This window comes from Bombus vosnesenskii, unplaced genomic scaffold, assembly GCF_011952255.1.
Source record: "Bombus vosnesenskii isolate JDL3184/JDL3185 unplaced genomic scaffold, Bvos_JDL3184-5_v1.1 scf7180000016261, whole genome shotgun sequence".
Lineage (NCBI taxonomy): Eukaryota > Metazoa > Arthropoda > Insecta > Hymenoptera > Apidae > Bombus > Bombus vosnesenskii.
In genome coordinates, this window is record NW_022884330.1 from 3,548,908 (window position 1) to 3,571,996 (window position 23,089).

Consider the following 23,089-nt stretch of genomic DNA (forward strand, 5'->3'; position numbering starts at 1 on the left):
ATATATAAGCAAGAACTATCGCAAGAACTCAATCGGCAATAAACAGTTAGTTCTATTCGAGTCGTTATGTTACTATGTACAACAAAAGCTGGTGTTGTGCTTGATACCGGGCGTTATTCATAACCCTAGATCGATAAATACCAGACTCTCGCTGCGTTTTATACCTACTTCCAGGGAAAGTATCTGTTTCGTTTTACTTTATACTGACATCGAGAAAAATAATATAACCGCGGGAAAAGCGGACGAGGGTGGTCTATTTTGCATGGTAATCGAATTCAAACAAGATACCATCCGACCACTACAAAATTTATAAACCATCAAGGGAAAATGTCCTAACCCTGAACGTCGCAGCGTCCTAACCAGGATAACAAGCTTCTTCGTAGTAACAAAAGTTTCCATTGAAAAGTTTACATCGAAATTCCCTCTGCGAATTTAGCCCGTTCTACGATACGTATCGAAAGTCGAAACCGCATAACCGGTTTCCACAGTTTCGAGATCATTGGACGTTATAATGATTTAGAGCATGGTAAACTCGTTGTGATTACGTCACGTATATTTAATGAGGACAATAAAAAATTTCAACCATGATGATTGCAAAGCGAATATTTTATACGCAGTTATCGTGTATCGATCGCAGTTGAATGAGCACGAACGGATGGAAAAGTAAATAGCAACGAACGTCAAGGTTACGAAAACTGAAAAGGAACGTCGAAGCGCTTTGTAAACCACAGCAGATACATAATAGTAATTCTAGAAAATACAGAAAATATCTACGTCACAGACCACTAGTTACAACACCGTACCATAATTCCTGATTATACGGATACGAAAACATCAGTTCTATAAGTAATAATAAAAACATTCAAACAGGTAAAATAACAAAATTGATATTATTATCATAAGAAGATTACGGATGTGTAAAGTGGCGTATCATCAATGATAAATCTTCCATTATCGCGCTAGAATAATTCACACGGAACATTCTCCCCGTTCAGATAAGTGCTCAATAATTTCTTCGAATCTCCAATTTCCCAATCTCTTCCCTCTATTTCCAAAGAGTACAATCGTTCCGTATCTATTTTAGAAAATAATCCCGAGATAAGTTATCAGCTATGAAAGTGTCGAAGTTACAAGAAAGATGACTATGTTGCCCGTTTTCCAACCTTTCAAGGAGAACGTTTGAAGGAGAACCCCGATAACTTTCGACTTTCTAAGCTACGTATTTCAATAACCCGATACCGACTTCATTCACGCTTATTTTACTATTGATACGGCCGTGATCTCGGTGACCATCGGTTGACCTTAACAATGATCGTACAAATTATCGTGCCGGTCAACTAGGTCGAGCAAAGGAGCCAACGAACGTTTAGACGTTGCTTTTGCAACTTTCTCAGCAATAATTCACCATTACAGACCAGTTATAATTCGTTTAATCACATCAGTACGGCGATGCGATGAAACCAAATGTCAGTCTGGCACCAGTCTGTCTTGGTGACTAATCCGACCATGATTTCAACAAGGAACGGTTTCGCTCGTGATCAATAGAGGTATCGTTAACGTTACACAACATTCACCAATTGATCCATCATAATATTTCGTCGTAGGCTATACGACCTTTCTGTGAAGTAGTTTGAAACTCGATCGATTTTGTTTACTTCTTACCGTAATAACGACGTAATATTACTGCGTAAAAATCGTACGATTTCGTACATTTTGTAGTACGCTCCACGTGAACACGATACTTTCTACAAGAATTATCCCCGCCTTTTGCACGCCATTTTAACACGAGATTTCAAACCGTTCGATAGATCGATTGAAAGGAATGGCGGCGAGAATCGTGCGCTGTCGTCGCAGAAAAAACCGTTACACATACGTCACTATGATATTGTTCCGATAGTCGCGACGTGCAATTACAATCTCACGAAATTACGTAAAACCGAAGAGATACAGAAAGAAAGTACAGATATTGTCGCACCTTTAACAGCCGTAGAACACAACAGGCCGATGAGGCAGACCCAGACGATCGTCATCTTGAAGTGGCTCGTCAATTCCATGCACATCACAAAAAAAAAGCACTGTCTAACTTCCTTTGAGAAAACGAACTGTCGGTGATTTAAACGGCGCGTTCCAACCGGACGGTGCACAAAACTCAGCGACGAAACTGGCGCGAGCGCGGTCAGTGTGAATCACGAGGATAAAACGAGGCAAGAACGAGAGACGTGCGACGTCAATTCGAATGTAAGTGCCCGACTCGACGTGAGTGCCAACCAGATAGCTCGGCGCGCGAAGACCGTCTGCCGCGCGCTTTGCTTTCGGCCCACTTCGTGAGACATCGGCAGAAGCCGAGATCGCCCGAACGCCTCGATCCCCCGATAGCGCCGTTTGATATCGTCCACGGTGTACCTACTTTCGTACTTTCGTGCCTAACCTACGTACACACGCACTTTACCGTATACCTGTTATTATGTGTTTATTTCGTATACACGTCCGCATCCACGATTTTCTACTTGGAGAATGGCTTTAGAAGAAGACCATGCACCGAACGTACGTTGCCCTCTCTTTCGTTTCCCAGCTTTTCAACGATTTCGATCTCGACGTTCACGCACTTAATTTAGCAACGAGTTTTGTCATTTCGGTGTAATCAGTGAATCTTTAACGTAAGTCCGTGCCCATTTTTGATGACAGTCTTTTGTTAACGAAATCTTTGTTGGTTGTAATTGTTTTATAATCGGTCTTGGTTAAGGCAAATTCGTTTGTTTGTCAGGTGTATACAATATGTGTATGACTGTTATACGATTATAGGTTATATAATTTCTGTAATTTCTAAGAAAACCTTTCTCTAAGTTGAAAGATGGATAGAAATAAATGAATATGAGGAAATATTGTATAGAGTATACAATTATAACCAAGGATGCAATATTTTCGTGCCATGCTAATCGATTGTATTGTGGTTCATTATTTTATGCGAGTTTCCACATTTAATTTCTATAAATCTTTTGTCTTTAGTCTTCCATTCTTCTCTTACTGTTTAAATACAAGAAAAAGAATGTTATGAAACATGTCGCGCCATGTTTTTTCTGTAGCTTTATGACAAGTATAGGCAGAGACATCGATATATAGTATTTACTTTTGAAAGGAGAGAATAAATATTTAAATATTAAAACAGTAAGTATAAGTAAGTCTTTTGTAAGTAGACAGATATATATCTACTATGGCATGCTTAGGGTTATTCATAATATTCATGATAGTGTCACTCTTTCATTGACCTTTTTCATTTATTGCGCATTAGCACTTCTTATGTACAGTTAGAGGTTGGGCAGAAAAATTGAACGTGCGTTTCTTTCCATACTGCATACGCGAGCGGATTAATTTAATCATCCAATTCCTTTAGATCGTACGATAGGTTTTGTGAAAGTTTCACAACAAACTAGGTTCGGTACGCTAAATTGTAAAATTATGCTATATGTTCGTATTCAAAATTGTAAAAAGGAAATTGGAACTGTATCTATTCGCAGTTATTAATAAATTTTTACTTTGGTAAAAGCTTCATGTTCAAGAATTATTAGCCATGGTTAAAATAAAAACTTAAGACCTCGTTTCACGGTCTAGAGGTTACACGTCGAGGAAGAAATTATTAGTTAAGACACGAAGAAAAGAAGTTAAAGATATGTCGGAACAGGCACGGCCTCGTATATACGCAGTGTAATATTAGTTTAGAGAACATAGTTTTCTAATTACCGACATCTTTTTCGATAAAAACTTTACGCTTATAAAACATCAAATTATGAAGTATACGAAACGAATACTTTACAAATGTGTTCATAACCCACAGGAATATGTAGCAGGCGTCATGAAGAAATTATCGCGGCGTAAAAGAAAAGAAAAGAAAATTAAAACCTGTGTCAAGATAGGAAGGGTCGTACACAGGTACATAGAACGATATTGTGAAACGAGCGACACGGTTAGAGCAGATGTAGCCACGAAGCGTGCATGCAAGTGTATCGTCATGTGCATTATGACAGTGTTTTCCTATTGATGTTTACTCGACGATAACGTTGCTGGGTCTTACAAATGCGATTCTATATGATGGTGTACGTGACCGATATGTCGAAGGCGTGCCGTCTGGGACCACAGAAGCTGCAACAGCATATACCAAGGAGACGCACTAAGAACCGTAGTTCCGGAATTTATCAGGTAAGATAGTACCCACTTCCAGCGTGCTCGATACATGTTATGTGGATGAAAATACAGGCCCTGGGGAATGTACGCGTATACTCTTAACTGGTGCACTTAAAAGTTTTACGTTCTTTTTACAATGAGTTTTAGCACGAAATGTAAATTCATTTCCTTTCCCTTAAAGTCCAACTTGAGAGAGATAGCAATTTAAAGTTCCGCAGCACGTACACAGGAACATCAAGAAATTTTTCGTCGAAATCTCATTTTGAATTTCATTACTTTTATCCATTTTCAAATGTACATAATTCCTTCGGAGAAATTGTTACGATCAACATTTTGTCATTAAAAGACCAATAACAATTGATAGTAGTTCGGCCAGGTGAACTGGCAAACCGTTACAGACCGTTATACAAACTTTTTACGTTTGTTTCTCTTTAGGAACGTAGAATTAGGTTTATCGTACAGTTGAGTTATAACGAACGGTGATCATGCTAACGTTAACGTTATCGTTAAAGTAGTTATGGATAGCAAGATCTTTAAAGTAAAGTTCTAGTTTGCGGTCAAGCAATCTCCATACCAGACCACCGTTTCTGTATCACGGTAGAGGGACACTTCTATGGATTCAGCTAATCGAGTTGGCAACTATTGTGTAGGCACACACGTACACATAATCATGTTACCGGCAGGCAGTCGAACCCGTTGCCGTCGTCCAAAACGACCATACGAGTACTAACATGTAATAACACTTTTATTGCATGCACATGCTATAATATAAGTACAGTGTACCTGAGAGCCACGTACATATGATAAACACACTGCATTGATTATTTAACTAATAAACAGAGAAATTTTTGTCCTTGTGATAAAATTTATAATTTCGAAAGAAAGTACCTGATATTAGTAACATTCTTATTTATTACAATGTGTGTATGTTAAAGTTGAATCGTGAAATAAATGTTGATGCAAAAGACGCCTAACTAGACAGAATTATACCGGTACACTGATGTCCTTCGTGATGAATACGGTGAACCAAAATCTGGACTCACTAATTTTCTCTTTGATTAATCACCGGTAACTACCGCCGCTGAAATATGGGCTAAGAAACGAGCATGGACTCTCGTGTAGCTATGATATCTATCGACTACTCAAATATGTATCAAAGGGGTTTACATCACCGCTTGTTCACGCAAAAATAACCGACGCCACTAATTTTTCGATGATATATCGTTCAATGTTCTTTCTATTACTACTGAACTCGTCATTACCGTAATCAACGTCACTCATTTAATCAATTGGAATTTGTATCGCCTAGCTATTACTTTGATTGACAGTGGAATCCTTCCAATTTAAAGCAAACAATCGTAGACCCATATCTATGATATTATATATATTATATATGATGCTTGCTTTTGATATAAATACATTATACATAATTACAATACGTTTATGATAATATAATGGACATGTTATACCATATCTATGTACATTAATTTCTCGTTAATTACACCGTGATTAGAAGACCGTGATTAGAATTAATTGCGGTCTTAATGGCTGCATTATAAAATGTAAACTGCGTGGGATAAAACGCGTGAAATAAAGTAACGCCGGTTGGCCGATCGAATTTGGTTGTAGCGTCCGTAACTTTTTTTAACTGTGCATATTTTTCACGATGCGCGTGTATCGACTTCAGTTACATGGACCATCGTGAAGTTACTCTCACGATGGAAACCGTAAAAGCTTAAAAATTATGTGTTGTGGAGCGCTGACAATTTTATTAGCGCATTTTAAAAGCTGCGTACACACTCGCGTATCTATCTATATATACAATGTATACACTTTGCCACGTATATATCGGCCTTAAAAAGTTATTGAGGTGAGGATTACGGGTATAAAAAAGTTTACGATAAATACTTTATTCTTTGATGAAGACTTTTTTCATACAAGCATACACAGTTTACAAAATACTTGATCTTCCACCAACGAAGTTAGATTTTTATAGGACGTGTAAGCTCTTCCGAAAAACGTCTTATGTCCTTTAAATTAGTTTAGCGAACATCGAAGAGCATAAAGCCACGGCTCTTAACATGTAACAGGTACGTTACCCGAGAAGTTAATTCTAATGCGAATATGTACACGGCGATGCTATTAAGAATATTAGCATTTATCATCATGGTAGGAACATTACGCAAAAATAGGTTAACTGTTTCCAGGCTGTTCTAGTTGTTCTGTAACTAGATTATTGTTGTGCTCTTTACACGCTAGACAATTTCGGAATCATAGTTAGTACCGTTTCCGCGGCTTTGTTCGCTTAGAGAAATTAATTAGAATTGTTAGAACTCTAAAATTAGTATCGTGAAAAGTTATTTGTCTCTGCTTTGAAATATCATTAACAGGATTCGTAAAAAATGTGTTAGAATTAAAAAACAATTTACTAAGTTTCCTCTTAAGCCTTTCGCACGCGCAAAAATAATGGAGATACAATTACACCGTGTAAAAATCCGTATAGAAAAAAGTTAGTAGATGCAGGTTTTAACACGTATCGGTTACACCAGTAACGGGCAAATAATGGCGAAACGTGGATCGATAAAAATCGGGCTATTTCGTCGTCAAATGCCCGGGTATCGCTGGCTTAAACTCGAACTACAACACTTCTGTCATGATTTAATTTAAACCAAATTAAATATCGGATATACATGAATTACAAACGTACAATTAATGTGCATTCGTTTCAAATGTTCGTTCGGACGTTTTAATCTCGTTTCCATGTTCATTTAATTCTCTGTTCACTGAATTTATACCTTAGTAATGACAATGTTTTTGAAGTTCCAGCTACGAGACGGACATACAGATCACTGATTGATGTATATAGCAAGACAGATCATTCGTCATTAATAATGTCTCTGTTTCAAGCATTGACTATCATCCGGCTACCAATAAACATTGGTTCCATCTTGTTTAAACAACATCAAATTATTACGTCTTACGAGGAAGGCTAATAATTTCCGTTTTGCAATCATATGGACATTCTAGGTATACATGAAGAGGCATTTAATATTGCTACAAATATTTCCCTAGTGTATACATAAATCGTGGATTGCTGCCCTCTGAGTTAGTAACGCCGGATGTAGATATTAAAATATCCCGCATACCTATCGTGCAGATATATATAATATATTACTTCGAACTCAGGGTCGCAGTTTCCTACGAATTGAACGTCCTGGTATTCGTCGGGAAATTGGATATACATACATACATAAAAGGAAAGAAAGCAACATAATTCAAGAACTTCGACTCCGTGACCACCGCGTTGTAATGTTTTTTTTCATTTGCAACTAGACTAGATTTTTCTTCTCTACATATCTTTCTTTCTTTTTTTTCATCGGAGTTCAAGCAGTTGGGTTTTACAGATTTTACGTAAAATCGTTCGTTCTGGCCTATCGGAATTGGAAAGCATAATTAGATTGCATGTACGTACTAAATTAAACCTATAAATCATAGAAGGATCGATCCACCCACTCGCGTATAATCTCCAGTGATTAAGAACCAGCTATACGTAGCTATTACTAGGGGATTCTCGCGTTCGCTCTGCATAATTTTGAGCTGTTTATTGTCTTTAAACCAACGTAACGATCAAATAAACCATGACAAATCTTTCGACATTATGTTCGACGATGTTTCCGACTTCACGATACCAGTATAGAGAATTTAACAGGAATTTATTTAATCAATATAAAATTCAATAAATCGTAATTCGCGGAACGACAGGCAGGATACGTTAAGAAAATACGAGCGAATGAAATTACATTGGGACAGCAGGACATGTTTTATCTGGTGACGAATGCGTTTATCCCTTGGAGCTCACAAACCCGTTAATTATTTCTAACAAGTTAGCCAGTCGCATAGTTGATTGACGCAACCACAGACACTGAATTAGAGTTCTCGGTGTACGTTGACCACCGTGCGGAAATTGAATTTCGATGACAAGCGCAAAATATTAATGGGCAATGCGCGGCTGTGTCGTTACGTAATATCTGACTACTTCGACGTGGTTCCCTGTAGTGCTAGAAATTGGGCGCAATTGTGGAATAATTGTGCATAATGACGTCGCGAAAATATTAACGATTCAGTGGATACGGCCGCGCGCTTGCACGTCGTCGAAGCACGTGAAACTGGTTGGTGGAGCGAAATCCATGAATGTCAGCAACAGGATGTGCGTTTTGCAAATCATAGATCGCGAACACTTATGTATGATAGAATTGAGCTGGTAATCAACGATTGTTAATGTTCAGTTGGACAACCTTAGTACCTACCCTTCGTTTAGTATTGTAGCATAGTAAAAGTAATGTAAATTACTTTATATTTTAAACCGCTTGGTTATGTCACTCAATGCGAATGAAAGTTTTTACATTTGATACTGGTATGGTATTTCTGAACGAGTGTCTATCAATCGAATCTCAATTTGTTGAAATCGAGCTGCGAGACGTACAAAAACGTAGGAATGTCCGCGAACTTTACGCGACAAAAGGGAACATTAACTGCGGAACATTAACTGCACTCACTTTAAAAGGATACTAGTCCAGAGTCGAACGATCGATCCACTCCTGTATCGCATGGGCATAATCGCATTTGCATGCTGTACTTTGATACAGCGCGCCCGTAAAATCCTCTTTCGAATGTTCAATGAATAGTGCTATTACACCGCGCGCCGCGATCTCATTCCTCAAATGCGTACAAAATTGTTAGTTTTCGCTTGTATGGATAAATTTCGAGGACGTTGTCGAAATTCCAAATTGCAATTCACGACACGCGTTCTCGGTTGCCAAAATCGATCGTGAAATTTACGTAACCGATAAATTCTGCTTTTTTTTCTTCTTCCCTTGAATTTCCGTAGTTCGTTGAAAGTTCCGTTTACAGGGGCAATCAACGAAAAAGGAGCGAACAGAGAGGTCGAGAAGCACGTACCGCGGATAAGTTTGTAACAACTTCGGGATCAAGCTCATGTCGGATAATATGACGAATGTTGCGGTTAAAACTCGAGATCGTGCATCAAGGGGATTACGCGTCGAAGAATGTCAGAAGGTTACACCGACTGTTTCGTTGCGAATCGAAGTTCCATCGGAGGGTGGGATTCAATTTCACGGCAAGTGAGGGAATTTACTTGAAACGGTCGCACGAACTCGTAGGAAACGGGCTCGTCTCTAAAAAGAAAATTCACTCGTTCTAATTCCGAGAAAAAGATTAGCGAGCACCGAGTAATCAGATTACCTTAGTTTAAAACCGTGACTTCCATTTGTTCCTTCTCTTGCTGTCTCTGCTAATGACTAGGATGTAGCAATTGCTAACCGGCGTGTCGGATAGCAATCGTTTTCTTTAAAGTTAATACGGTTCGTGTGGAAATTCGTCTGTATCATCCGAGCGATATATCTCGCCGTTAAGCTTCTAAATGGTAAAACTCTCCCGTTGGATTTCCGAATTGAAATAATTTTGGAATATTACTAACTGCGAAGTAGATTATGAGCGGAAATGGAAACAGTTAATGAGATTCCAAATCTCGTTGAAAATCGGTTACATTGATTGATTCGATATTGGCCGTGGTGTAAACGATAATAATAATTTTTAACATTAAATTTCATGGGTCTTTTTAACTTTGCGCGAGAGAATATTAAATATTTATCGAATAAACTAGCCATGATCTATAAACCACGCCAGTATCAACACCCATCCGTATAATTTTGATCGATTATCTGACCGAGTAGTGACGGATACTGGCCACGTAACAATGTAAATCGATAAACGTAAGCTGGAACCTAACAAATACACGCTAATAATTCTTAAGCGATAATGAGTTAGCTAGAAAAAATACTAGATAAATAACTGTGCAAACTATCGTTTCCACAAGCAACATATTATCTTTCCCATGGCATGTTGTTACATGAAATGTGACTTTCTATCCACTCAACGATATACGATGTATAATTCATACAATGTGATCTTATAAGGAAGCCGATAATTGGATATATGAAGGCCCTATTGAATCCCATGTGCTGTGCGTCTGGCTTCGATTTTCAATATTTGGTTTTGACAGGAACTTGCCTCCCACGACACAATACTTCACGTATATACGCATAATACGATCGATTGGGATTAAATCAAATTCGTGCATTTCGTGCATATATGTTATTTTCCTCCCTCAATTCCAACGCCTTCAGCCTTACGAAGCTTTCTTAATTAAGCGATCCTCTCTTTATTTCGACGAATATTGTGTTGCGTTTGCATAAATCGGACAGACGCGAGCGATCAAATATGAGAAATCCATTTAATTTACACAAGAGAAAATATTCACGATAATTTACACAAGGGGAAAAATTGCTACAACAATTGATAAGCTACAATCCGCGAGACACGGATCGGTATCTCCGTTATTTTTTTTTAATATACCAGCCACGTTGCAAGGTTTAAATGTATCGGAACAAAAACTGGGAAGCATGGGTTGGTAAAATCGATCGAAACCATGTCGAGATAACGCACCGGCGAAACCACGAAAATTATATCCGACCGCTGTGGTTTTCTTTGAACTGCGAAAATGAAGCGTTAATATACGGAAAAATTCAACGGGAAGTGTTGGTCAAGTCGGAAAAGGGAAAGAAAGAGAAAAAAAAAGAGGAACAGCAGCACAGAAGGCACGCTAGCTTTTCCTTATGGCCTAATTATGCGAAACTGTTAACTAATTCAGCTTAACCACGAGAAGAACCGCGGTACAACATAAATTACGAGGCCGCGGTCAAATTATTAAAAAATCTTTCTTAATTCCACGCGGAGAAAATTATTTGAAGTCCTGGTTGAAAGTAACATAACAACCTCTAATGGTTAATTTACGGTTCTCAGGTCGTGGTATTTAATCCAAGTCGCTTCGTTTACATCAGAAATTTCATTGGCATAAACCGTTATTATTTTTCGTTTCGTTTTCATTCCTCCCTTGCAATGTTAGTCAATTAAACTGATAAATGGACTGGTTGTTGACTTTAAAAATTAGTAGAGGTAGCAGCTTTATAAAAGAGACACCGTTGATCATTAGTCGTGGTGGAGGGTCGTGATATTTCCTTCGTTTTCATCGGCCCGTGAACAACTAATAAGCGGCTTCGGACGAATCGAGTCCGAGTTCTATCAATATAGCACAACCTCAGGTGCATTATTACTTTTCGAAGCGCCATTGAATAAATCCGTGGCCTACTTTTATTGTCCGTCTGGTACTGCCGTGATTTCCACAAATCGAGTAAGCAGCAGATAACAGTACAATGTAAAAATCGATCCTTCGTTCGAATGCTGATTGGAAATTATTTATACGGTTGTGATTTCGATTCAGCCGCTTAGATGCGGCCGATAAATTTATTGAAGTCGTGGATATCGATAGGAAATGTAGTTTCTTACAACAATAATTAAAAATGTTTGGATCAAAGAATGATATCCATAAGTCTTTGTCGTTACTTTGTCGTTTGTATTTTCTGTAAAAATTAAACGTATTGAAAAGAAGTAATAGTATTGAGTAACGTATAGAAACGTAATTTTTTCCAACATGATCTTCCTTTGCCGACATTATTTCACACTGAAAATACAATCAACATGCTGTACGTCTAAAATCTAATATTATTTTTATTTCATGAAATGAAACTTCCTTTGTTCTTGATAGTACAATATTATTCGTATGCTGATTCGTTTACTTTGGTGTACAATTCATATTTCGAGAGTAAAGATGTGCTGTAACGAGATCATAGTTTCATTTAAATCAAAAACAGTTTTTACCGCATTTTCGTTCAATATCATATTCGTTAGTATTTCTAACTAAGAGAAACTTAGGAAACGCAATCCGTAATATTGCACCACGGATATCCCTGACCTCTTCAACTAGAAACATGCTCCTGTGTGATATAAGAACAATGTACACTAAATCCACGAGGTTCTGCTCAATCATGGATTACGTATCGCAACATGCTTTGTAATTAACGCTTCCGCCTGACAGAATGCAACTTGTTGTCCTTTCGTATTAACCTATGTCCATACTTACAACATCACACAAATGCAAGTTATAACAAACAAAACCAATTCTAAACCCAATTTTCTTTACACCATCAGAAAAGCCGCCGCAACTTCAGAACCAATTACTGTGGAACGTAAATTTAATTAACTTTAATTAACTAAAATAACATTGGGCCATCGCGACAAGAGTTTCATGAATAATAATTAACAGTTTCAAGTGACCCCGATCACCAATGACACGTCATTGATGACCCTCCATGATTTTCAAATGATTTTAAGTATCAGTAACACAACTTTGATGACCAGCCAAAATTTTGATGTAAACTTCGATATTATATCACGTTCCTTGATCGCTTATGCGCGGGGAATAAATTTCATTGTACTGGCATTAATACGGCGGACAGAGGAGCCTGTGACTTCCAAGAAGGCGGATGTTCCTGCACGCGCCGATTCCACGTGCAATTCTCGCGTGAAGATTTACACGCGTGTTCATTCAGAAGAAAGAATGATGTCACCGCACCCAAAGACAAAGTTACGCGTCAACGTCATAAATGCATCCTCAAATCAGAGAAAATGTTAGTCGACGGTCAAGCAGTCGAGCGATTTATAATCTTGACCGCTCGCTGATTTCACACTCATAAATTGTTCCTTCTTATTATACAGAGGGTAACTAAAATTGAAGTAGTTTGTGCATGTCAGTGGTATAATTGTGTCTGAAGAGAGATTGCCAGAAGTGAATTTCAAGGGAAGAACAGAATGTTAAAAAGGAATCGTGTAACTTTGGTAAACGAAAGGGCGACGGGAAGAAGATGGCAAGAAGTACCATCGATTCCCTGGCAGTACATCCGTGTAATCCAGGCTATCCGCGAGTCGACTTTTTATTGCCAAGTCGACTAATTTATCTCTCTAAGCCCTGGTGGCGTCTCATACATAAATCCTACTGACCGTCTCTGTACCACCGTCCTCTTCCTGCACTGGTCATCCTGTGCACCAGCTGAATCGCGTCGGCATTCACTTGCCATCTTCTCTCTTCCTCTTTTCACCCTCCTGCAAATTAGACGAACTCTTTTAAGTGAACTCGGGTGGTGGCAAAAAAGCAGGATAGCTCTCCATCCATACTATAAGGGGCAACGTTAACCCATTGGGACGCTTAATTTTCTTACATCGTTCCTCGGGGATGTCCTGGAGACCAGCTTGGAAAATCGAAATTACACCACTGCTCACAGCGACTGGTCCAATCATTTTGCGTACGTGTTTCGACTACGTGGATTTTTTATTCTAGTAGAATAGTAAATATAGTATATAGTCCATAAAATATAGTAATAATTTTATTTTTGTTTTCAATTGTTTAAAATAAAATAAAATATTTGACTCGTGATAAATTAATCGTTCTGTACTTTTATTTTGAAAGTAGTTGTTGATAATTTTCGCAACGGTACCATAGTAACATTATTTGACCTGATTTCCGCGGTAGCGACGCTTGTGACGAAAGCATTAAAATCTAAAAAGGAAGTGAACGAGCAAAACGTAATGAGAACATTATGACGTGCCTGGTAGGCTTTTAAGTATCCCACCCCTTCTACTCAGCGATGCTTAACTCCAACCTCTCTTCATGTCGCGCGCTCTTCTCTTTATATGGATGTTCCGAATCCTGTCAGTCGAAAACAACTATAATTCCATTATACAATGTAATCGACCACGTATAACAAACGTAGCTGTATTCAAACTTTTGTGCAAGGATTCATAAGTTCTCATGCAATTTCAGCTAGACTGTCTAGCAATTTAACTACAGATGTTATGTTTGTTAGGTAATTTGTTTTGTCTTAACTTTTGAACTGGAAATTGAATTACGTAAAGTTGAAAAAATTATTTATACTTGTTAGATATTCGTTTAGATTAGTTTATAGTATCTTTTATATTCTTTTTTACGAGTTATTCTTACGTCCATAAAGGATAAAATTAACAATCACGCGATAAATACAAGGTGGGAAAAGTATGAAAAGTTTCTGGTGATCTCGCGTAGCACAGGCTGCGAGTGCATCGTTTCAATCGTTCTGCTTTAATTTCGGCGGCAGGTCGAGTTCATTAATAAAATTCGGGGGGTAAATTCCATGTGAACGAATTAATCAACGAATATCGTTGATTAATAATGACGTTAAAGTAATAGAGTACTGTATTTATTCTAAAATGCAATATTCTACTAACTTGTTGTTTTGCAACTAGGTTTCTCTAATTTCATTGATCCGTTATCCAGTAAACGATTTCTTTACACAAGACTTTTACGAACATTCCTTACGTCTAGATTGATATCATTATCAGCATTAAAAAAATTTTTTAAACCTATACAAAAATGCGATGAAGGCGTAATGGTTTTTCCGAATCAAATTATACCTGACCTAAATGCTTCCTCGATGTCATTTATAGATGATATTTTTTTATGTACATCGAACGTCGTTAGATAATCGGTGTCCCTGCCAGACCTTCATCAATCACCAATATCAGCTGCCAAAACTAATACTATATAGAGCTGTGCGAGCAAACATGCTGTAAAAGCGTTTCGTCCTGGCTACAGTTCTCGTACAACGCGTACCTTTGATAATATTTATTTTTTCAGACACTATTATAAAATGTATATTCAAGAACGAGAGTAATAAAACATTATACAAAAATTCTCGTGCCCGATAACACGATGATGGGTTGCTTTCTTTCAAGGAACTTTATGAAACAGCCACTGAATATGTTATAAACATAAGTGCTGATAACGCGTGCTTCATTGGTGCTTGAGGAAAATGGAGTAACTATCTAAGTTGATAGCACGTTCCATGTGCCCTTCTGTCTTAATTTCATACCAGAGCTTATCGTAGTCCACTGTTATTCTTTGCTCACCTCCTCTCTTCTTTCTTCCTTTCTTTTTCTCTCGAATTATATAAAATGTAAGACACCGGAGAGTCACCCTGGTGGTTGCGTTCGAGGTTGAAGAGCCCTTTTTTAAGCGGCCCTCACCAGTTATCTCGAGCAGAGTACAGTTTTGCATAACGATTATTACTTTCTTTCCAACGAGGCTTTGACCGACTGTATAGAGTTCATATCTTTTTCACGTCTCTCTGGATCGACTAACTCACGCGTCCAGTATTGTTCGAGCCAATTTTATCGGGAAAATTAGTCATTTAACTATCATATTATTACTTGTAAAACATCATACTTGGAACATCAGATAACCTTCCGGGACAATAATTTCTTGCCAGCACGATAAGGGACGTTTAAACTTAACGACTCTATGTCGTGAATACACGCGAAAAGAATTACATGTTCGTCAAGTTTTGCAAGGATCGTTGTATTGTACTGGTTTTGTCACGCTGATACATCCCTGACGAATGTTCTGATAATTAACGTTCGTTCACGAGTATAAAATAGGATAATGATTCGCTCCGTTAAAGGGGAAGAATAGTTCATTCAGAATTTCTCAGAGTATACATCAAACGTGTTAACAACCGTCGTGTTTTGTAACGTATTACCGCGAACTTAACCATATTATGTAACAAAAACGTACATAGTCGTACATGAACCAGTTAAACATATACCTCCCACGTGTTTTTCTCGCGGTAACAGAACACCGAGACTTGCCACATTCACAAACATTTAGCCGAAATATACATCGTGTGCACGTCCGAAACTGCGAACTAGTCAAGTATATCGGATAGGTGGTAGTTAAATATCGCGATTTTGGGTAAGCGTTTTCACGCGATCGTTGCATGGATCGAGTTTTCAAACACAAACTTCAGTGCGAAATTGCAAATTGAAATCCTTGCTAACCGTATGATTCTCTAATTTCATGTATTCCAACGTTGTCGCTGCTGGATATATGTAAGTGTATGTCTATGTGTGTTTTATGTTATATTCGTATCAATTTGCGCGTAGTATTAATTCGAAATTTGAAAATTAATTTCGTATTTCGACAAATATCCTTATCTGTTTTAAAAAATCATTTGCGCAAACGATCCAGGGGAAATATTCCATGTGTTTTAGATACGTGACGGGTAACGCTATTTATTTACCGATTTATCAGCTTTCCTCCAAGCTGATCGTTTTATAAACATTTGTCATGAGCAATCCGGACATATCCGACCAACGATCGATCAACGTTTCAGCTATGCCGTTTTCTATGCCTCTTGAACTATTTCGAGGCAAAACAGTGCAGTATGATTTAAAATTAAAGTTCAACGTTCTGCAACGATAATATTATGTCTATTCGATCTTCCTCGAAACCGAGAGATAAATACCAATGAATCTGATTTTTCGTACGCGGGAAACGACGAAAATTTTTTTATCGAACGAGAGTGGCTTTTTTCCTTCTCGGGTGGCTATACGTGGCGATTAAATATGAGAATGAAATGTTTTTTTTTCCAAATTATACAAGATCACTTAACGTGTTTACATACTGTGAAAATCGCACGTCAAAATAATAGGTGTGTCCTGATTGGTGCTTCGCGTGTAGCTTTTAAAACAATTCGCGTGGCAGCTTCGGTTCGACGTGCAACGAGACTCGGTGCTTCAGAATCGATAGTCAATTTTGCGATCGGCCGCAAAGCTCACGCTAAAACAGATCTCCGTTTCGCCGATGAAACTTTCCATTAGCTTTCTCGTTTGAAATTACACACGACTCGGCTGTTCGGCATCGATCGTTCTAGACTTCGATGATAAAAATTTCCGGTCCCCCGTCTCTTTCGCCTTGCCTCTCGACTAATTGCTCTCTACCTTTATTCGTGATATCGCGATCTCGCGACTATGATGGCTCTGCGAAATTTCGAGAACGACGACAGGGAAGAAAATTTGGTCGCCTCGATGCAACCAGTTTTGTTGATTATTCTTCGGGTAAAATGTATTTTCGCGATGAAAATGGAATCTGAGAGAATATAACGGGTGGCGAAAGCTAGGTCCGTATATCGATTCTGTGTTGGAGTATCTCCATTTGTTACCATTTATTTTCGTTCGCGTTCTCTTCATACATTCTCTCTCCACGCTTTCGCGCCGTACTTCTAACCCATATATTTTTTTCTTCTTCGTAACATTTATTTATTCAACGTTAATGAACGGGACTGGCGATAAAGGCGACACGTACTTCGATTTCGCGCACCACTGCTGCCGTCTATAAATCAAACGCTTGACGGTCTTTCGAGGTTTTTTCTCGGTCTGCTTTTCCTGGTGCGCGCCAACTTTCATTCACTTTCGGTATATGAACCGAGACGCGCATGTGGACGTTTATCATGGAAGACTTGCCGTCTTCCTTTTCACTTTGCCTCCGCAAAAGCGGCCAAACTTCGTGCCAGAAAAACACTGACTTCCGCTGAAAGTAATGCGACGGCGTGTAAGATACAGAAATCGCTGATACGTATAGGAAGTCGACGGTTTCATTGAACATTTGTGTCGCTATAATTTTCTATGCCAATGGCATCATTTTCTTCAATTACATCAAAATATCAAGCATATCAAAATACAGAATAACAAAATATCAAAAATGATCAAAAATCCATTTTATAGGAAATAAAAAGAAGATTCGACAAATCAGAAAATCAGAATAACGATGCAATTCGATATACCGAATTAACGGATTCAGCCTGAAATATCAGAAGATCCGTAGTAACGGAATCCAAAGTTCCGAAATAACAATCGAATAAAGCGAACAGTAGAGACAATCTGTGTAAAATCGTTGGCTGAAAATTATCTTATAGTTGAAAGAGATTGTATGAGAATTTTTGAACTCGATAGCATAGAGTTTAGAAAGGAAATGTCGGTCGATGGCTGGTGAAAAGTACAATTGCAAAAGTCAGTTTCTGTTCCATGTTACTGCTTAAGATCCTAGTCTCTTCCGGATCGGTGGGCAAGCAGGTAGAGAGAAAGAGATCAATCTTCGACGTGCCGCACCTCGAAATGGATATTACCCTGGTTTCACGGCCCCGGCGGAGACACCGATCCGATACGGGAGAGTTACGAGCGACTCTCACGGGGAAGGTATGGTTTCACGTGATACCTTAAAGTTTAATCTCGATACGGTGTACGTCACTTCGAGCCGAAAAACCAGGGCATCCGAGTGTCTGTTCTTTTCTTTCAATCCCGATCCTATTTTCCATGTGATTTAGAGTCTCGTTTGCATTAAGAAATATATTTGGATAGAGAAACGAACGTTACGATCGATACGAGTATACTGAACGTTTTCTCTTTTATCTTTTTCATGTTTACGAATTATTTATGCTACTATACTCTTTTTCAAATACGCTTTCTCTTTCTTCTCGATGTTTCCAAGCTCGCTCGAATATTCAGCACGAGAATGCAGACGGTTTCGCGTGCGCCGTGAAAACGTATAGCTCGAAGCAGTGTATCGCAGACGAGAGTGTGGCAATTTACGAAAATAATGCGGCGGTGTAAGTGAATACGGTAAATGGCAGAGAGTAATAATTCATTGAAGCTTAAGTGCAGGAGAGAAGAGCGACAGAAAGGAAGGATTCTGGCGGATCAAGATTGCGGTTTCTCCCTTCGTCTCACTGTGATCTGCATCGCTTAACCGTAGTGCCGCGGCTACGATGCCATTCCCACCAGGCATGAAACTTTAAAGAGGGTACCAAGAGCAGCGAAGTAGAGTACGTAGCAAAAAAAAAAAAAAAAAAGAGACTTGTCGCTGGCCGGAATCCCATTTAAAGACGTATTTTTAACGCATTTCCACGCTGGGAAACATGTCCGAGCTCGTTCATGCCACCGCCGCGGCTGAAACACGTTGAGCAGATAAGCAAACCTGCTTTTCCTAAATCCACTGTGCCTCTGTTTCCAAAAGATAATATCATATAAGATAAAAAGAACTGTTCTAGGTATAATAAAGTTATATCGTGTGACGCCATAAATATATCTTCGTCAAGAATATGTTCGATTAATTTTTCAACAAATCAACGTAATTAATTAAATTCCGAATATATGCACTTTAAGGTACAAAATACAGGAACGCAAAATAGGCGTTAGTAGTATGTGAAATGCATACCGAAGCATGAATATTATGCGGTTGACGCGCAAGTAGAATAGGTCGCGCATTGATCAGACAGCACGAGAGAGAAGAATCAATTCAATGAATTTTTCCTTCTTCTACCAAACACGTACCTTTTACAAGTTAATTCATCTTTCTAGATCTTTTCTAATCCTCTATAAATAGCGACATTTTATTTAAAAAATCGTTAAATTCATTGTGACAACTTCTATCATTCTTTTGCGAAGAATTTTTATCCCAAATTGGATCCATGCAATAAATCCTCAATTATCGATATTAATAATTTCTGGTAACTCTTAATTGAAGAAATAACACAACTTTTACCATCCATAAACTGATTAACAAACTGTGATGTTCAACATAACTTTCATTTTGCCTAAGTTTTTGGGGATGGGAGAAGGTTTTTATCAATTGCTTTATTACATGCTTTGATATACATATTTGATCATATCAAACGGTTAGGATCACCATGATGTTACCTACGTCGCTGTCTGCTCGGCCTGATCTAATTAAAATTTTCCTGTATGACATTAACTACACATACTTTATTCTCGGTGAAAGTTATAATGGTATTCGCGTGTATATGTAATTTTAATCGATGCATGAAAACTGCCACCGCATATCCGGAATAACGCGATAACTATCGAGAATCGCACATTATTCGGATGGTTAATGAAATTCTTCCTCGAAACATTGACACTGTTCACTTTGAGGTAAATCTGAATTAAAATACTGTCGAGTTACATTTGGGAAAATGGTCTGCAATTATGACGATAACGCGGCTACCCGACAATAACCATACAAACTCGCTACTTATTCGACATTTTTTCGTTATAAAGACTCTAATACCTGTTAATTCAAATACCTACGACTTCCATCGCGTTATAATCTCGGTTATCTCGACTACTTTGTATCTCCAACATCCCAAATATCCTAATATTCAATTGAACGCGTCAAATATTATACACATTTTTCTATAATACACAAAATATAATAGTAAGACCGTTTTATGTTCCTCTATTATCATCGTTTGCTTTGCTTATTATTTTTACAACATTTTATAAGCGCAGTTGATTAACTTGGTTTATAATAAAATTCTGGTTGCATATTTCGTGCAATGGACTTAGCTTTCATCGTAATCATACACAGGCTTGTGGTAGTATTCGATGGTATTGAAGGGACAAGAACGTCGATCGATCGATAGTCGTCAATCGACGGTACGAAGACACGCGTTTGACTATATTTCGACAAGAAGATGTACTTTTGTAGGGGAACACTCGATTTGCACATTGAAGAGAGAAACGCTGATAATACGGAAACGGATGACATATTTTGCATTTTATGTGAGCGCCATGGTACCGTGACGCACTTACCTAGCTACGTTCATATGCGCCAGCAGGCATTTCGTTCGTAATATTTCTGAAAGCGCACTCCGATGGATTGTGGCTAACGCATTTACATTTTCATAAATCGGTTTTTGTTTTGCTCGTCGCTCGTCGACGTCCCATCGAAAATCATTTCTAACGTGTCTTTCCTTTATTTCCTATGTATCACGATCGTGCGATAGTTAATGTCTCGACTCGCGAGTTTCAGTTCAAAGGACAGAACGTATTTCACAGTTTAATAACGTCGCGTGCAACGAACTGCGAATGGGCACTGGCGAGATACTATGAAAACGTACGAGCTCCAGTCTCGGATTAGAAGTAACTGCTTTTCTTCGACGATATACTGTTATCTTCGAAATTTAACGAGTCCTGCGCCGGATAGCTACATAGTTTCATTTATCGTTGTTTTTTCGAACGTAACGTTCAGATAGTACGTAAGTCAAAGAGAAACGCAAATATCGTCGAAATTATTTTACGCTGTCGAAGAAAAGAATCTGACTTATGTAGCTTCCACGCGATTTAAAAATCTCCTCCTATCTTTCCATGAAAAATGTCCCATGTTTTCAAGGACTCTTTTTTTTTATCGTTCCCAACAATTTTGCTTTTTCTTCGCAAGTATATAACATCGTTTTCTATGAGAACGTATCTCGAATTTGCGGATGCTTAAGACCATAGAACGAAGTTACTTCTGCGAATGTTTTGGCTTAACGCTCACTAAAAAAACCTACAAAACAATAAACTCTCGCGCTTCCCGTTTGCCTGGAAAGCTTACGGTTTGACTTTCGCGCTACCGGCTATATAAAGCTCCGCGGCAGACTAAGTGTTTTACTCTGTTATCCTCTTACATTTCGCGCAGCCACTTCCACGCCCTTGGCCATCATGAAACGTCATTTTATCCACGATATTGTCACGTATATTTTTCAAACAGGATCGCCGTCTACTCGACCTGCTCAGGGGGTATTAAGTGATTTTAAAATAAATTACATCACTCGACGCTGAGTGAAATCCACTCCAATAGCTGTCCTTCAATCCAATCCAGTCATCGCCGAGCTAATCGTTCGGCTCCCGAAGTTCGTAAACTTCCCCTAATAACTGAGAATTCGTTGAAACGAGTTAGGTTACTGTTCGCTCTTAAATTTGAATAAGACGAAAGCGCCTGCCATCGGAATTCCAGAAAAACTCTAAAAGGACACTCGATAAGTTGATGGAAAGAAGCATAAAAGCTAGCAGTATCGCTTTACTATACTCTACGAACTCTGAAGGGAATAACACCAGGCGATCTTCCGCTTTGGAACACCCTCGGAGATACAATAGTCGGACAACATTTATCACACTGCCCCGTTCTCTTGTATCCGTGGCGACTGTGTGTATTCGCGTCTCTTAAAGTGGTCGAAAGCATTCTATAGGTCTTGTAATTAACGACAGTGCGGCACATGAAGTGGGTCATAAGGAACTAACCGTTGACCCTGGTAATGCGAGAATGACATATCCGAGCACTATATTTCCTCGTCTTCTACGTTCCTTCCTTTCATCCCGTGTCTCTCCGACCTGGCGTATACGCTTTTCACGTTGCGTCGACCTTTCGAGCGGTGTACTTCACTTTTAACGGAGAAATGCCAGCTAATATGGATCTGACAGCATTTCTGGTCGTGCTTGCGACTAGCAGCTGCCTTTCGTTGGATCGTCCACGAAATAGTACGGATACAGGAAGGTTAGCTGGAACAGGGACACGCATGGAAATAGCTGGTAGCCGCATTTGCATCTTCAAATCCGTTGTGATCCTAGAACGGCGAGGACGCGCGTTGACACGATGTAGACTGAATTTACTCGAGATAAGTAGACAAATACCGGGCTGTATCCGCCTTCGTGTAGCTACGTGCGTCGTTGCGGAAGATCGGGACTACGTCTGTATCGATTGCCGTGCTTCGGAACCCCGTAATGCAGTTCCGACGAATTAGTACGCTAACGCTTGCTTGCCTTTCACAAATACCTTAAACGCTGATTAGAAAAACGCAGTTGCGCGCGGTTAAATGCGCGACCATTTCGTCCTAATTATACGGCGTTTCCAATTGCCATAAAAAATTCCATTGTGTTTTATCCATGATAGCTTCTCGTTGGAATACCCTTTTTTTTCTTTTTTGACTTTTTCGTTGTTCGATGTCAACGGTTACAATGAACGACGTCAATTTATTCCATCAAAGTGATCCGAATGGACTCGTTCCGATTGATTCAATTCACAGAGCTATTCGAAGTATATTACAGTCGACAAAGCGGAAGATAATACCGCGAGGTATTTACATTTGCTTTTATCAATTTTACATACACAGCCTATTTTCCCGTTGCCGTTCGGCTAGGCGTTACGCTACATTTAGCAGTTACATCCTGATTTGCGAGCTGTCTGTCGAACCGGAAATGAGAAACGAAGGTAACCGACCTTCTTTCTCTGCCAACGGTAGCTACTGTT

At 38.7% G+C, this 23,089-nt stretch overlaps 2 protein-coding genes across 2 annotated transcripts in view; one reads left to right on the top strand and one right to left on the bottom strand.

Moving 5' to 3' along the window:
* The window catches only part of LOC117241615 (fasciclin-3), a 343,345-nt gene extending 341,039 nt beyond the window's left edge, over positions 1-2,306 (bottom strand). The window contains 1 exon segment of the mRNA XM_033507489.1: positions 1,976-2,306. Within this exon segment, the coding sequence (XP_033363380.1) occupies positions 1,976-2,060 (85 nt within the window). The 5' untranslated portion in view covers positions 2,061-2,306.
* A 129-nt stretch (positions 2,307-2,435) lies between these two features.
* The window catches only part of LOC117241616, a 62,581-nt gene continuing 41,927 nt past the window's right edge, over positions 2,436-23,089 (top strand). The window contains exons 1-2 of the mRNA XM_033507490.1: positions 2,436-2,544; positions 3,833-4,194. Of these exons, the coding sequence (XP_033363381.1) occupies positions 4,072-4,194 (123 nt within the window). The 5' untranslated portion in view covers positions 2,436-2,544; positions 3,833-4,071. The remainder of the gene's footprint in view (positions 2,545-3,832; positions 4,195-23,089) is intronic.